This window comes from Tachysurus fulvidraco, chromosome 20 (genome assembly GCF_022655615.1).
Source record: "Tachysurus fulvidraco isolate hzauxx_2018 chromosome 20, HZAU_PFXX_2.0, whole genome shotgun sequence".
NCBI lineage: Eukaryota > Metazoa > Chordata > Actinopteri > Siluriformes > Bagridae > Tachysurus > Tachysurus fulvidraco.
In genome coordinates, this window is record NC_062537.1 from 15,791,659 (window position 1) to 15,806,563 (window position 14,905).

General features: G+C 38.0%; 2 protein-coding genes across 8 annotated transcripts; both read left to right on the plus strand.

Annotated features, from left to right (window-relative positions):
* Nucleotides 1–796: 796 nt before the first annotated feature.
* Nucleotides 797–9,002, plus strand: katnal2 (katanin p60 subunit A-like 2). 5 transcript variants are annotated; one of them, XM_027141213.2, is made up of 16 exons: nucleotides 797–952; nucleotides 1,412–1,482; nucleotides 1,605–1,777; nucleotides 3,600–3,636; nucleotides 3,719–3,839; nucleotides 3,956–4,054; nucleotides 4,678–4,776; nucleotides 4,877–4,954; nucleotides 5,535–5,633; nucleotides 6,299–6,362; nucleotides 6,937–7,055; nucleotides 7,293–7,384; nucleotides 7,748–7,858; nucleotides 7,954–8,116; nucleotides 8,656–8,758; nucleotides 8,857–9,002. In XM_027141213.2, the coding sequence occupies exons 1-16, from the start codon at nucleotides 902–904 to the stop codon at nucleotides 8,994–8,996; spliced, it is 1,620 nt and encodes a 539-aa protein (XP_026997014.1). In that variant the 5' UTR covers nucleotides 797–901; the 3' UTR covers nucleotides 8,997–9,002. The 5 variants fall into 5 exon arrangements, with proteins under 5 accessions (XP_026997014.1, XP_026997015.1, XP_026997016.1 ...); XM_027141214.2 differs by having other exon boundaries at nucleotides 1,605–1,771; XM_027141215.2 differs by having other exon boundaries at nucleotides 812–940.
* A 357-nt stretch (nucleotides 9,003–9,359) lies between these two features.
* hdhd2 (haloacid dehalogenase-like hydrolase domain containing 2) lies at nucleotides 9,360–14,744 on the plus strand. 3 transcript variants are annotated; one of them, XM_027141220.2, is made up of 7 exons: nucleotides 9,360–9,499; nucleotides 11,656–11,762; nucleotides 12,924–13,132; nucleotides 13,245–13,329; nucleotides 13,661–13,877; nucleotides 13,963–14,026; nucleotides 14,117–14,744. In XM_027141220.2, the coding sequence occupies exons 2-7, from the start codon at nucleotides 11,662–11,664 to the stop codon at nucleotides 14,227–14,229; spliced, it is 789 nt and encodes a 262-aa protein (XP_026997021.1). In that variant the 5' UTR covers nucleotides 9,360–9,499; nucleotides 11,656–11,661; the 3' UTR covers nucleotides 14,230–14,744. The 3 variants fall into 3 exon arrangements, with proteins under 3 accessions (XP_026997021.1, XP_026997019.1, XP_047661062.1); XM_027141218.2 differs by lacking the exon at nucleotides 9,360–9,499 and adding an exon at nucleotides 9,960–10,092; XM_047805106.1 differs by lacking the exon at nucleotides 9,360–9,499 and adding an exon at nucleotides 10,055–10,091 and having other exon boundaries at nucleotides 11,659–11,762.
* The last annotated feature ends 161 nt before the right edge of the window (nucleotides 14,745–14,905 follow it).

Below are 14,905 nucleotides of genomic sequence, written 5' to 3' on the forward strand. Positions count from 1 at the left end.
CACCTGTGGGTGTCGTGGTCAGTTTGTGTCAATTCAATTTAAGTCAAGAAGCTTTTATTGTCATTTCAACCATGTATAGCTGTTGCAGTACACAGTGAAATGAGACAAAGTCAGGACCATGGTGCTACATAAACAACACAGAGGTAAGGACTTAAGTTAGTCCTAGACACATAAAGTGCATCTTTGCAACCTGGTGTAAACAGTGCAGGACAAGACAAAAAGACAGAACAACAGAGCAGGACAAAAGACAGTGCAAACAAAAAATACATCACACAAAAGACAATAAACAGAAACAGCATGGAACAGTGTAAATACTGTATGTTCAAATCAATATTACGTGTGCAGAAATACTGGAATGAACAAATTATTATAGCAGCAGGTCCCTGAGATATTGTAAAGTAATTGTGCAAAACAGCAATCAACTGAAATGTGAGACAGCATGTGTAAAGAGCAAAAACACATGCTGGTGTAAAACTGCATGTAAACAGTTTGATCGATGTATAATGGAAGAGTGTGTAAGTGGTGTAGGTCATGATGTGCTAGACTAGTGATTAAGCTGTTGGGCTACAAATCAGAAGGTTGTGAATTCGAATCCCACGTCCACCAGGCTGCCACTGCTGGGCCCCTGAGCAATACCTTAACCCTGAAATGAGATAAAATCCAAGTCGCTATGGATAAGGGCATCTGCTAAATGCTACAAATGAAAATATAACATAAGTTGCTATATTATTTAAGGGGTTTCATAATGAATAAACCAAAGAACTAAACACGTTTTCTAGGGACGATATAAAATATAAACAGTCGTGACGTAAACGTGACGTCACAGAGGCTGCGCGTGCAACCGGTCGCTGAGTTCATATGTGCTGCAGCTAGAGTCCACATTTAGTCTACAATAAACACAATGGAGATGTCATATCAAGCCATCAAAATTGCTAACCAGGCAAGAGAAGCAGTATGTGAGCAGTTATTATTGTTTTTATTATTGCTGTTGTTATTATTATTATTATTGTAAGTCTAGCTAAGCCAAGTCTAGCCTCTAACCTAGCTACTATTTACCAGTTAGGTTAACTTTAGCAGTAAGCCGTGTTGTCTGTTATTGAATTAAAATATTATATTTGTTCTAATAGATAATACTAATACTTTGTTTTGTAAATTAATTAATTATTCCTGTTGTATGTGGAAAATTGTGTCTTATAAAAAAAAACGCTAATTTGCGACTAACGAACGGTTTGCTGTCTTGCGTTGCTAGGCAACATGTCACGTGATTGCTTCTAAGCTTTAATAGTGGACGTTTGGCTCCATCTTGTGATTCTGTGCGGTTTCTGCAATTTAAAAATAAAAAGTATTGCCTGTTGCATCCTTTTAATAAATGTTGCAAGGTGTTTTAACAAACTGTTCTCTTTTTTTCCAGGACGAATTAAGAACAGAGACCAGAAGAAGGAATTTGCTTACATTAATTTATTATCATTTAATGGATGAAGGGTGAGATTTTGAGTTTCTGTATTAAACCTTATCCACATTAATCAGTTAAACTTATCCAAGTGAAACTCTGGGACTGAGACAAAAAAAAAGTCTAACTTTATTCTTACTATTCGTCTAAAAAGGTATGTGGACGCTGCTAATGCACTGGAACGAGAGACACGTATTGGGTTGCACAGGTTTGAAGTGTGTGACAATGTTGATTTGGAGACGGTTCTCATGGAGTATGAAAGCTTTTACTTCATTAAGTTTCAGAAATATCCCAAGCTAACTAAGAAACTGCCAGAACAAGGTAAGAGTAAGTATATTCTGTTCTTATAAATAAAAAAAATCATTGGCATCATTGGCACCCTTTATGTATGGGTTGGGGATGGGTTCCCCTTTGAGTTGTAGAGGATAGGTTCCCCTTTGAGTTGTAGAGGATGAGGTTCCCCTTTGAGTTGTAGAGGATGGGTTCCCCATTGAGTTGTAGAGGATGGGTTCCCCATTGAGTTGTAGAGGATGGGTTCCCCATTGAGTTGTAGAGGATGGGTTCCCCTTTGAGTTGTAGAGGATGGGTTCCCCTTTGAGTTGTAGAGGATGGGTTCCCCTTTGAGTTGTAGAGGATGAGGTTCCCCATTGAGTTGTAGAGGATGGGTTCCCCTTTGAGTTGTAGAGGATGGGTTCCCCTTTGAGTTGTAGAGGATGAGGTTCCCCATTGAGTTGTAGAGGATAGGTTCCCCTTTGAGTTGTAGAGGATAGGTTCCCCTTTGAGATGAAGAGGATGAGGTTCCCCTTTGAGTTGTAGAGGATAGGTTCCCCTTTGAGTTGTAGAGGATAGGTTCCCCTTTGAGATGAAGAGGATGAGGTTCCCCTTTGAGTTGTAGAGGACGGGTTCCCCTTTGAGTCTGGTTCCTCTCAAGGTTTCTTCCTTACCATCTAAGGGAGTTTTTCTTTGCCACTGCTGCTTGAGTCACCTCAGAGTTGCTCATGGGGAAAAATACACACACATTGTCAACTAAATATATCTAATATTAATCTTGAATGTTGTATTCTATTAATCCATATATTATTCTTTATATTAACCTTTTGTTCTATGTTTATGATCTGTAAAGCTGCTTTGAGACAATGTCACTTGTAAAAAGCGCTATACAAATAAACTTGAGTTGAATTGAATGTAAAGTAAAAAACATGTATAGCAGGTGACATGTTGAGCTTAAACAGAATGTGATGCTGTATAGACACTTTTTTTTTTTACTTTTAACATCAAACAAATCCAATTAATATTTGGTTAAGCCTTTCCTAGAAAGGAAAAAAAAAAGCACTGAGACGTTTAACAAAATTGCAGACTGTTGTAGATAAACTTTATATAACAGTTCTCTTGGAAGAATGTTTTTAAATTAGTAGTACTATATTTTTACCATTGCAAAACATTGGCTTTGTGTCCTTCACCTGTTTCTGTCCTGGATGTGGAAAGAGATGAATTCATTAAAGATATGGCCAAGTATGAACCTCCTGGCAGAGGCAATCAGGGTTTGGCCAGAAACATGCTGAGGTTGTGTAAAGAAAATTATATTTTAATTTCATCTTACCACAACTTCAAGTTTTGTCTAGTTATTATTCAGTGATCCTCTCTCAGGAATCAAGCAGCTTGTTGTAATGAATCTAAATGCCATAATTCTCTGCTTTATCTGCATGGTTTCTACCTGTATTGAGCTTAATTATATTTTTAATAGTTTATGTTTTTTATGTAAATTACCAGAAAGGATTTGTGTGTGTGTGTGTGTGTGTGTGTGTGTGTGTGTGTGTGTGTGTGTGTGTGTGTGTGTGTGTGTGTGTTGGTTGTGTTTTAATTTTCCATGGTTTATGGATAACAAAGTGATTTATCATAATTACATCCTCATAATTATACTTAATAACAATAAAAGCAATTAAAAATATTTTTTTTTCAATCCAAGTTTTCCAAAAGGAATGAAACATATTTTTTTTTATCATAATAATGCTGTTAGAATAATAGTAAACAGGAAAAATTTTAAATCAGTTCTGTTATGTTTATACAGTAATCTGAAAGATTCTCGATTAACATTTCTGTATAGTAAAATCTGCACACACATTGGTAATGCATGCCTCCTCTATTCCAGGTGAGAATAGACGTGTTAGAAGCTCCGGGAAGAAGAGGTCAGTATGCTTGATATTTTTACCGAACTTATCATGTATCCATTTCAGCCTCCTTTAAAAAAAAACAACAATTGTCTAAAAGGGCCTCAAGTGTAACACAAACACTGCCCAGGATCGCAAGTGTTCAGCGTCCACAGTCTAGGAACGGGATTAAAAAGCAGGAGTCTAAGGCAGCAGTAAAGGACTGGATGAAATCTGGCACTGTGAGTTTCTTTATCTCACGACTGTTTAAAGCTGGATGCTTTGATGCCAAATCTCCGCCAGATTGCTTTTCTCAGTCATTGGTCACAGACATTGCAACTGTCTGATTTTGTTTCAGGAGAACAGAGGATCATATCTTCCAGAGAGCAATGAGTTTGGCCTCAATGTGTCACCCATCATTAGGAATGGAGTTGGTGAAGGGACACAGATGAAGAAGGTAGCCCCTATCTTGCTTTTCAGATTTCGGTTTAAAAAAAAAAAAGTAATGAGGAAATAGCCACGTCTCTATCCAGCCATCAATTTATTCCTGTAAAAAGTAAACTCTTGTACTATTCTTGCAAGCCAGACCTCTAGTCATCGTTTTAGACATAATTTAATCTCAAAACATGGCCAAAACCCACCGACGTACCCTAACATTTGACTGACAACAAAATGACCAACCGTAAATCGTTTCTCAAATAAATCAGCAAACATTCAAGGACATCTTGTTCACCTACTGCTGGCTGCTTCAAACAAAACTTGAATAATCCTGAATTCAGAGTTCAGAATTCCCTGTGAATAATAATCCCGAGCCACTAAGATTACAACTGTCAAGATTCTGAAGCTTGCGGCCAGAAAAGTGCGTAAACCTCATGATCTTTGGGCTATACATACAGGGGCGCTGTACTGATCTGAAATTTGAGTTTTAGCCAATCACTAAAATAGCTCACATTTAGTGATGGTTGGGTAGAGCTGATGAGAAAACATTGTTAACTATTCCAACCTGTAGGGGTTAAAGAATAATAACCAGCTGGGATATGCAATGAAAATAAATTCATTCCATTTTAACTCCATGTTTAGGGTCAACTGGTGGACTACAGGGGTCTCATTCAGGATGCTATTAAAGGCACATTTAACGAATCAGCAGCAAACAGCTTGTCCTGCAATCCTGATCCTTCAGTAAGTTCACAGCCTTCTAACCATCATGTACTGTACTGTATATATACATAGAGGCTTTTATAGCAAATTTCTAATTGCTATGGCATTCGGCTACACGCAGGAGCGGCTGCTCAAACCAGTCAGTGCCTTCTGCGGGATGAACAGTGAGATGAGAGAGCTTGCAGCTGTTATTAGCAGAGTAAGTGCAGCTTACACAAACCGTACAATTCTTCTCAAATAAAATGATGGATGGATGGATGGATGGATGGATGGATGGATGGATGGATGGATGGGTGGATGGATGGATAATTCACAATACAATTCTATTCATGTACAATTTCACTTTGAAAAAATTTAACTTTTGAATTTTTTTTTTTTAATTCTCTAATTTGTCGATATAGTATGTCTTAAAACATGAAACAGTGACAAAGCATCATACTTAGGTCATGTGAAGTATGTTTAATGTGAAGATTTTTATCTTTTCTATTTATTGAGTTTAATGGATGTTGTTTGTCATGTATTTAGATATAAATATGAAGTTAAACTTGTGTATTATCATCTTACATCCATATAAACACTCGAGTTAATTCAGTTAGTGAGTCGATTAGTGAGTCGATTAGTGTTCAGTGCAGATATCAGATTATTTTACACATGTAACAGCCTTATTCTGTATGTGAGTCTGAAGAAACACACACACACACACACACACACACACACACACGCATACTCGGAGATTAATGAATTGCTGTGTTTCATCTTTCTCCTGTCTTTCCCTAAAGGATATCTATTTACACAACCCCAACGTGCACTGGGACGACATTATAGGCCTGGAGGCTGCCAAGCGATTAGTCAAAGAGGCTGTCGTCTACCCCATTAAGGTGCACAGCTGCTAAACACTGGTATTTCTCAAACTGCCACCATGCTTCGATTCTAAATATCTCACTAAAGGCTAAGAGGATAGCAAAGCGGGGTGGTTATAGCTTTCACTGGCATTAAATCCATACTTGAATACCACCCAACCTTTCCCCTTGTCATTTCTTAGTCATTTTCTTTTTACACGGCAACGAAAAATCTATGGCAGGGTCATGACTCATGGCATGTAATAAAGATTATTTGTGTCTGTTTTATTAATAAAAATGATCATTTGTGAAAAGTAAAAAAGAAAAATATCGCAAGTAGTACTTGAGATATATATATATATATTCTATTATTATACTAATCACTTTTTGTCAACATTTCATTTTAACGCAGCTCAGTGAGGGTCCCCTGAGTCTGTTAAGCCTGTTAGTAGAACAGTAAATAATACAACTAAGACGTCACCCACTGGGTGGCTGTTCAGACCATCAATAACATGTAAGATTGTTTTCATCACCATGTAATGATGAGAGAAATGAGTGTGGAATGTAATTTATACCACAGCGCTCTGATCTTCTCTATTCTGATTGGTCTGAAGGTGTTAATTCATATCCATTAACAGCAGCTCTGTCATCATCACATTGTATGCCTTACTCCAGTCCTCTATATATTTTCTCGTTCTCTGCAGTACCCTCAGTTGTTCACAGGAATTCTCTCGCCATGGAAGGGTTTGCTGCTTTACGGGCCTCCAGGTCGGTGTTTGAGTTCAAGGTCAAACAAGATTAAAAAAAATAATAATAATAAATGAATTAATAAATAAATAAATCAAATTTTATTTGTCACGTACACATACATACAGAGTACGACATGCAGTGAAATGCTTTTTGATCTGTCCGGTATTCAAACATAAGGAATGCAAGTTGGGATATAAAATATAACCAAAGGGAGGTAGATAAATAAAATAAAAAAGTATAAACTATATAAAAATAAAATATTAAAATAAGTGAAAAATAATGTATATACATATACATAAATATACATAAACGCGTATGGTTTTTAATGATTGTCCTTAAAGTGTCCATGTGCAGTATGGTGTGTATAAAGTGGCGCTGTGCTGTGCAAGTCCAGAGTTAAAGTGACAGTCCAGCGTTAAGGTGTCATAGTGCAAAAAAGGTGTGCAGAAAAACAGTGAAGGGGAGAGGTCCAGTACTAGATCCAGATCTAGATCCAGATCCTGGGGGTTTCCTGGTTTAAACTCCAACTGCATCACGACTGCATGTGATCATATTCTTATGTTGTGTCTTGTATTTATCTTAAAACACACAGGCACAGGAAAGACTATGCTAGCAAAAGCCGTAGCTACAGAATGCAACACAACGTTTTTTAACATCTCTGCATCCAGCATCGTAAGCAAATGGAGAGGTGATTCTGAGAAGCTGGTTCGGGTCAGTATCATCAGAATCTGTGTAGAAATCTCACATGGTTTAGTCCTACACAGCAGTATAGTTCAATAATAAGGAATTTGAGGAAAGTGTTTTTATTATTATTATTATTATTATTATTATTATTTCTTTCACACCAGTATAATACATCATGACATTCTGTTACTTCACAGAATCTCAGCAAGTGTACTCTATTTTTAAAATATAAGACGCATACGATTATTTTTTTTTCTGTTGCAGGTTTTGTTTGAGTTGGCGAGATATCATGCCCCATCCACCATCTTTCTGGATGAGCTGGAGTCAGTGATAAGTCAGAGAGGTGTTGGTCCAGGGTAAGGTTCATTTTCTGCAGTATTCTATGGTGCTGTAGTGTCATCATGCATTATATATCAACATGCATGTGGACACCTTTCCTAATCATTCCGTTCAAGTGTTTAAGCCCATAGAGAAACCAAGACTGAACTAATATGCAAATTAGAAACCCCCAAAATCAGACATGCCACGCCCACATAGTGGCATATCGCAACAGGCAAATCAAATATTCAATACTAACTCTGAGATTATTACATATGATATATATTAATGTGTATAAAGCTCTAGTTAATAACGAGGCTATTAGTTTGCCATGTTAATTCAATTTCCATGTATTGAAAAGCATAAGCGTACTAACTACTCCTTTACTGTTCGTTCCTAAGAGGTGAGCATGAAGGCAGCAGGAGGATGAAGACAGAGCTCCTGGTTCAGATGGATGGACTGGCACGTTCTAACGACCTGGTGTTTGTTCTAGCTGCCTCAAATCTACCCTGGTGTGCAGGAGAAAATAAACTGCTGTTGTCACACACTATAGGTTAATACACTGTAGGTCCATTTTCAAACCTCTCTTACTCTGTTTCGGTCACAGGGAACTGGACCATGCAATGCTGAGAAGACTGGAGAAGAGGATACTTGTGGGTCTGCCTTGTGCTTCAGCCAGAAAGGCAATGATCAATCACTGGCTTCCTCCAGTCAGCAATACAGGAGGGGTGGAGCTGCGAACTGAGCTAGGCTATGATGTGCTTGCAGAGGTGAATCACATGAACAACACCGTATAACAAACGAGATTATAAAGCAAGCATACAGGTTTTAATACAGCATGACTCTGGAAGAGCTTAAAACAAGTGCAACAGATGTGACAATTGTAGAATCTCAGACCTTGTTTAATTTCTGCCTAAAGCGAGTAAGCTTGCAAAATATCAATACCTGCTAATACCAGCATCAAAGCCATCACGCTCGTCATCCCATAGAGTGATAATTAGAACTTTGTATCTGTTGTTTGCTGTTTGCTGTCTTCACTACTGCTATTTTGGATTTCAATAGAGTTCTTGCTCTTTAGTTTTGTAGGAGCAAACGCCAAATCCTGACCGTTATAACATGTTTAATTAATTATATTCTTTTTAAAAAACAAAATTCAGCTAGCACTGTCACAGCAATAACAGCAGCAACCAGCAAACTGGTACCATAATCACTAGACACATTGACAAATATCTCACTCTAAAAATATTTATTGTATATACATGTTCCTTTAAGGATGCTTGTGTTAATAACAGACCTTTTGATATTTAAGGAAACAGAAGGTTACTCTGGTTCAGATATCAGGCTGGTCTGTAAGGAAGCGGCGATGAGGCCTGTCAGGAAGATTTTCGACACCCTGGAAAATTACAGTGAGGGTAAGACTGTGTTTACTAGTTGTTTTCCCTTCTCATGTTGAAACTATTTGAACATGTGTTAAAATGCACCGCTTCAGCTCAGTCTCTTGTCTTCACAGGTCACAGCCACATGCCGCTTATTCAACTAGAAACAGTGACCACGGAGGATTTCCTGCAGGTCATCGCTCACACCAAACCATCAGCCAGGAACCTGACAGACAGATACTCTGCCTGGGAGAGAGAGTATGAGTCTGTCTGACCTTGCATACCATACAGCTGGACATTATAATGCAGACAATTCCATAATGTGGGACATGACATAATGCAGGAAACAACAGCAGGAAAACGACATAATACAGGAAACAATAGCAGATCAACGACATAATACAGGGAACAACAGCAGGAAAACAACATGATACAGTACAGAGACAGATTACATTCTAATGAATGTACTGATATTATTATATTTTTAGATTTGTTTTTGTATATATTTATAATTACTTTTTAAATGATCAACTAACCACAAATACTCATTCCACATTCATCTTCAGTAACAGCTTTATCCTGATCAGGCTCCATCGAACATCAGTCCATGTCTAAGAACAATACACACACATTTACACCTAGGGGCAATTTAGAGTCTAACAACAAGCACATTTTGAGAGGTGGGAGGCAAACTGACAACTTGGAGGAAACCCGGAAGAAGAACCTGAATTCATTAATGGATTTATTTTGTCACCATCACCCACAGTAATTATTACAGTAAGTAATAAGGACAACAAAATACATGCTCTCACAACACATCAATAAAAATCTAACATCTAATATTACATCTATTACAATTTGTGTCATGAACTAGTGAGAAGTCTTGCATGTTATGCCTGTTATACTTTATAAGCTCCATTGGCACTTTTATGCATTTGTTACATGCTTTAGAAATGCACAGAAGTTTTTTTATAATCTGCACAATATTAATGATGGTAATAATAATAATAATAATAATAATAATAATAATAATAATAATAATAATAATAATAATAACCCAAAAGAAAGGGGAAAAAAACAATGTTTACTGCACATTTTCTCAATTGTTACTGTAGCAGTCAAATACACATAGAGATACATTTACAGCAATTTAACGTATCCAGCAGGTTTGTAGGAAGAAACAGGAGGAAATCTGGAGGAAAGCTGCAGTTTAACTGCAAGATGGCTGTTTGCAAGATAGCTGTTTCCCCCCATGTGTAGTTTCCTCGCGTTGCATTTCTCCTCCATTCCAGCTAGTGGAGCTAGTATGCGTTAGTATTCCATACAAAAAGCAAGGAAGAAGAAGAACCAAACAAGCCGGTTATCTTAAAGTAAGGATCCTTTAAACTGCTTGTATATGACAGTGTTTATTGTCTTTAGAGTTTTTGATCGGTTTCTTATTGAATCTAATGCGTTTTTAAGCACTAATATTTTATTACTAATGTAGCAAATCCATTAGGTTTAATGATCAGGATCAAGCTTTAGCAAAAATAATGAAGTTCTCATGATCTTTAATAGAAGAGACACAAAATGTTTCATCATCACAGGTCGTACCGACAAAAACAGCCCTTAAACTTCTTTTGAGTTCTGAAAGTGAGGGCAAATCATCATGACTGTGCACAAAAAAGCTGTAAACAAAGAGCCTTTACATGATTTAATCTATAGATTGTATAAAAGGGATGTTGTAGCCTAGTGGTTATGAGAGATGTTGGATTTCTTACCTGAAGGTTATTAGTTTGAATCCCAGGTCCACCAAGCTGCCACTGCTGGGCCTCTGAGCAAGGCTCTTAATGCTCAGTTGTATAAATTGAGAGAAATTGTAAGTTATTTTCTGGGTAAAGGTGTCTGCTAAATTTATTTCAACCATATACTGTATAGCTGTTGCAGTACACAGTGAAATGAGACAACGTTTCTCCAGGATCATGGTGCTACATAAACAAACACAGTTATAAGGACTTAGTAAGTAGCCATAGATACATAAGGTGTATCTGTGCAACCTGGTGCAAACAGTGCAGGACGAGACAAAAACACAGAAAGACAGTGCAGGACAAGACAAAAAAACACAAGATAATACACAAAAGACAATAAACAGAAACAGCGCCAGCCAGTGTAAATACTGTTCAATCAATATTATGTGTGCAGAAATACTGGAATGAACACATTTGTGTTCTAGCAACAGTTACCTGAAGTATTGTAAAGTATTGTGCAAAACAGCAATCAACTAAAATGTGAGACAGCATGTGCAGAGAGCAATGATGTAAATGTAAATCAATCAACATATCAGTAATCATATTCAGTTGTTAAATCTATAACACTTGACTAAACAGATTCAAGATGAAAATCATAAGTTATTCCTCACACTTGTTGCTGACAAAAAAAATGGAGGTTCCTATGTTTTTGTTTTTGTCTTTTTTTTTTTCTTTATACTCACTTTGTGACCCAAATGCACAAAGGTTGAAAATGATTTATTCCAAGCTCACTTCCCACTTCCAATGCAGCAAAAGCCCCAAAATGCAATGTACTGCAAAATGCAAAGTGGCTTTAATATCTGTTTTAGCACAGTGTACAGTTGAGGAGATGAGAAAGCTGTACAGACTAAATAACTAAGCTTTTTCTTCATCTCTCTCATTAAGTAGAGATGAAGCATGACCTAAATTATACTGGTACTACTAATAAGCAGGTAACGGATAAACATGTGAACTAAAGTGAAAATAAACGACCATGTCAATAAAAGTAGTTTCATCTTAAGAAGTCAAGCATTTCATTACAAAAATCCTAAATATTAGACACCATTGAAAATCCCATCTTAATTATATAGATTATTAAGAACATCAGTTCTGACTGGGATTAAATAGCGTTTAATTCATTCTCTGATGATTTTTTTATTTCATTAGCAGGTGATGGCGTCTCGCCGGGCCCTTAAAGCCGTGCTCATTGATTTAAGTGGGACTCTTCACATTGAGGATGCAGCTGTACCTGGAGCTCAGGAAGCACTTGCAAGGTTAGATAAAATAAAGGACAATGTCAATGATGAGCTCAGCTAGTAATATCGCCTACACCCACTATTATTAAGCCTTACGGTGCTCCTAGAAAAAGACACTGGGGGTATAATAAAGTCACAATTCAGGAACTAGATTTGTAAAGTTCATCGTGGCAAACTTTGATGTTGGCTTGTCGGAGCAAGTATTCCCAAATGCCGGGATGGTAGGGTGCCAATACATTTGGAGGCGAGTGGATACGAGCATGTGACGTCACCCGAATACCCGTGACGTGATTCCCCTCATTGTTCTGATTGTTTCGATATGTCACATGCCGATGTTGTGGAAAGTTTTTTGATTTTGCATAAATTGAGGCGGGGCTGCAGGAATACCGAAGGGCCAATCGGTGCACCAATTTGTTAAGAGTTTCACCCTAAAGAAGCTGGTGAGTTTGGTGTAAATCGCTCTCAAGTTTATAATGAGTGTCTATGGTAAAAAAAAGGCCAATTTGAGACCCAGCACCGCGAGTACCGGTACTCGGATCGCTTAGAAAAGTTACAGCAACAAACTTCAGACAAGGGTCGACGACATATCCGATTTTAGTGCACGTAGCAATTAATACAACCAACATGATTACTCAGCACAAATGCCACATTTCTGAAATAAACCTCCTGTGGATTTGTGCTACACACAGTACACCTTCTTCTCTTTATAGAAGACAAATTCCCCAAACTCACCACCAGTGTAGCTCTCAAGACTGAAAGCAGGTCACGACTTTGACGCTGTTGCATGTGAGTTTTCCAGAAGTTTCCGATCTGTTGTATCGAACAATGCACAAAGAAATCTTTGGTCACGATGCAAAGACTATAAAGACTTCCTTACACACCTGTAACACACCTGCACATTTGTCACATCGCTTTCCATTCTGTACCAATCGCACACTTTGTACTGTGACTACATGTAACATCACTGCTCATCATATCCTGTTGTTACTACATGTAACATCACTGCTCATCATATCCTGCTGTTACTACATGTAACATCACTGCTCATCATATCCTGCTGTTACTACATGTAACATCACTGCTCATCATATCCTGCTGTTACTACACGTAACACGTAACATAACTGCACATCTGTATGTGACAAATAATCTTAAAATCTTCTGCTTTTTTTTTGTTAAGATTGCGTCGTGCTGCAGTAGCTGTCAAATTTGTAACCAACACAACCAAAGAGTGTAAGAGGACGCTACACGAACGACTGCAGCGCCTCGGCTTTGACATCCAAGAGCAGGAGATCTTTACGTCGTTGACTGCAGCACGAAACCTGTTAGAGCAGAAGGACGTGCGCCCCCTGCTGCTGGTAGAGGAAAGTGCACTGGAGGATTTTGCAGGTGATCTGACAGCACTGATGCACTTCATTTCATTCACAAAACACCTAATGCTTATCTGATTATTCTGGAAGTGTCATTACACTTAAAAGTTCACACTTTGTTCTTGTCCCAGGTATAGAAACGTCAGATCCTAACGCTGTCGTTATTGGCTTAGCACCCGAGCACTTCAACTATGAGAAGCTTAATAAAGCTTTCAGGTGAGGTCTCAGTGTACATTATATAATCATTATTTTGGTGCAATAACAGAATTACCAGTTATATAGATATTATAAATGCTCTATTATTTTCTATATCATTTGCTGCTGATTGTTTTTTGATGAAGAAATAATGTGATGCGAGTGTGTGTAATGCTGTGGGGTTTTTTTTTTCCTCAAATCAAAAAAAAATCTCAATACAGTCCATGTTGCTACTCTGTCTAACGTTGGGTTCTCCGCACGACCAAGTTGCGCTTTTCACACTGTTTTTGTTTACAAGGGAAAACTGACTTAATTTTAATAAGACTCATTTCTTTTTTCCTCTCTGCATTAGGCTAATTCTGGACGGTGCCCCTCTCATCGCCATCCACAAAGCCCGATATTACAAGAGGAAAGACGGCTTGGCGCTGGGACCCGGACCGTTCGTGACGGGTCTGGAATATTCCACTGACACACAGGCCACTGTGGTGGGCAAACCTGAGAAAACCTTCTTCCTGGAAGCGCTGCGAGATCTGAACTGCAGCCCCGAGGAGGCCGTTATGATCGGAGACGTGAGCGTGACGCATCGTGTCATCGATACAAACGCTGCAGATTTTACAGTTACTATAAACCATCTTTCTGTCTTCACTTCTGCAGGATGCCAGAGACGATGTTGGCGGAGCTCAGAACACAGGGATGCTGGGAATGTTAGTCAAAACCGGTACTTTTCACCTTATTATGCATTCAATCCTTTAATACACGGTTTCACAAATTTAACTTGGATTTAACTCGTCCATTTTGTTGTTGACAGGAAAATACAGAGCAGGTGATGAAGATAAAATCAATCCTCCTCCTTACTTGACGTGTGAGAGCTTCCCTGAAGCTGTTAGTCACATCCTTCAACATCTGTTAGACACTAAATAACTCCTGATGGTACGGTTGATACGTGTAAATGTACGTGTGCCAAAAAAAAACAACAGCAATACAGTAATACATTCTGTAGCTTTGTGGTAAAATGTCTGCTGATGGACAGGAATGCGGTTTGTAGGTTTTTGTGTTCTTCTGCATTTGTAGGTTTCAGTTGGTCATCTGACCAGTTGTCAAGTAATTCCTGTATTATAACAGGGGCGGGGGGGGGGGATTGATTATTAAATAAAAAATGAAGCGTTAATGTGACTGCATTACACTGAAGACTTGTATGTTAAAGCTGAGCCGATTATTATCAATATAAACTACACAGATATACAATAATCATCACTGTCTGTACAGTGTGTGATGTCCTGGTTTACATTCATTTTGATGAGGTAGATAAATCATTTCTGCCCTTTTAAGAAAAAAAAATCCTTTCTGGCTTGTTTAGAACTTATCACTGTGGATATTGTGTCTGATAGACTTGAGAAAAAAAATTGAAATTCTTATAAAAACCACAAATTCCTGAGCATCTGCTTTCATGTGCGCCATTAAACACCACTGTGGAGTGATGTGACAAAGAAATTCAATGCTGAACATGGACACACACACACACACTCTCACACACACTCTCACACACACTCTCACACACACACACTGAGTAAAAATGCATTTCTCAGTCACATATACA

Excerpts from the sequence above, each read along its gene's own strand:
- hdhd2 (XM_027141220.2), top strand. The coding sequence starts at position 11,662 with ATGGCGTCTCGCCGGGCCCTTAAAGCCGTGCTCATTGATTTAAGTGGG. Across the intron at positions 13,133-13,244 it reads TGCACTGGAGGATTTTGCAG|GTATAGAAACGTCAGATCCT; the intron begins GTGATCTGACAG and ends TTCTTGTCCCAG. Across the intron at positions 14,027-14,116 it reads GGGAATGTTAGTCAAAACCG|GAAAATACAGAGCAGGTGAT; the intron begins GTACTTTTCACC and ends TGTTGTTGACAG.
- katnal2 (XM_027141213.2), top strand. The coding sequence starts at position 902 with ATGGAGATGTCATATCAAGCCATCAAAATTGCTAACCAGGCAAGAGAA. Across the intron at positions 4,777-4,876 it reads CCTGCAATCCTGATCCTTCA|GAGCGGCTGCTCAAACCAGT; the intron begins GTAAGTTCACAG and ends GGCTACACGCAG. Across the intron at positions 7,859-7,953 it reads GCTGCCTCAAATCTACCCTG|GGAACTGGACCATGCAATGC; the intron begins GTGTGCAGGAGA and ends TTTCGGTCACAG.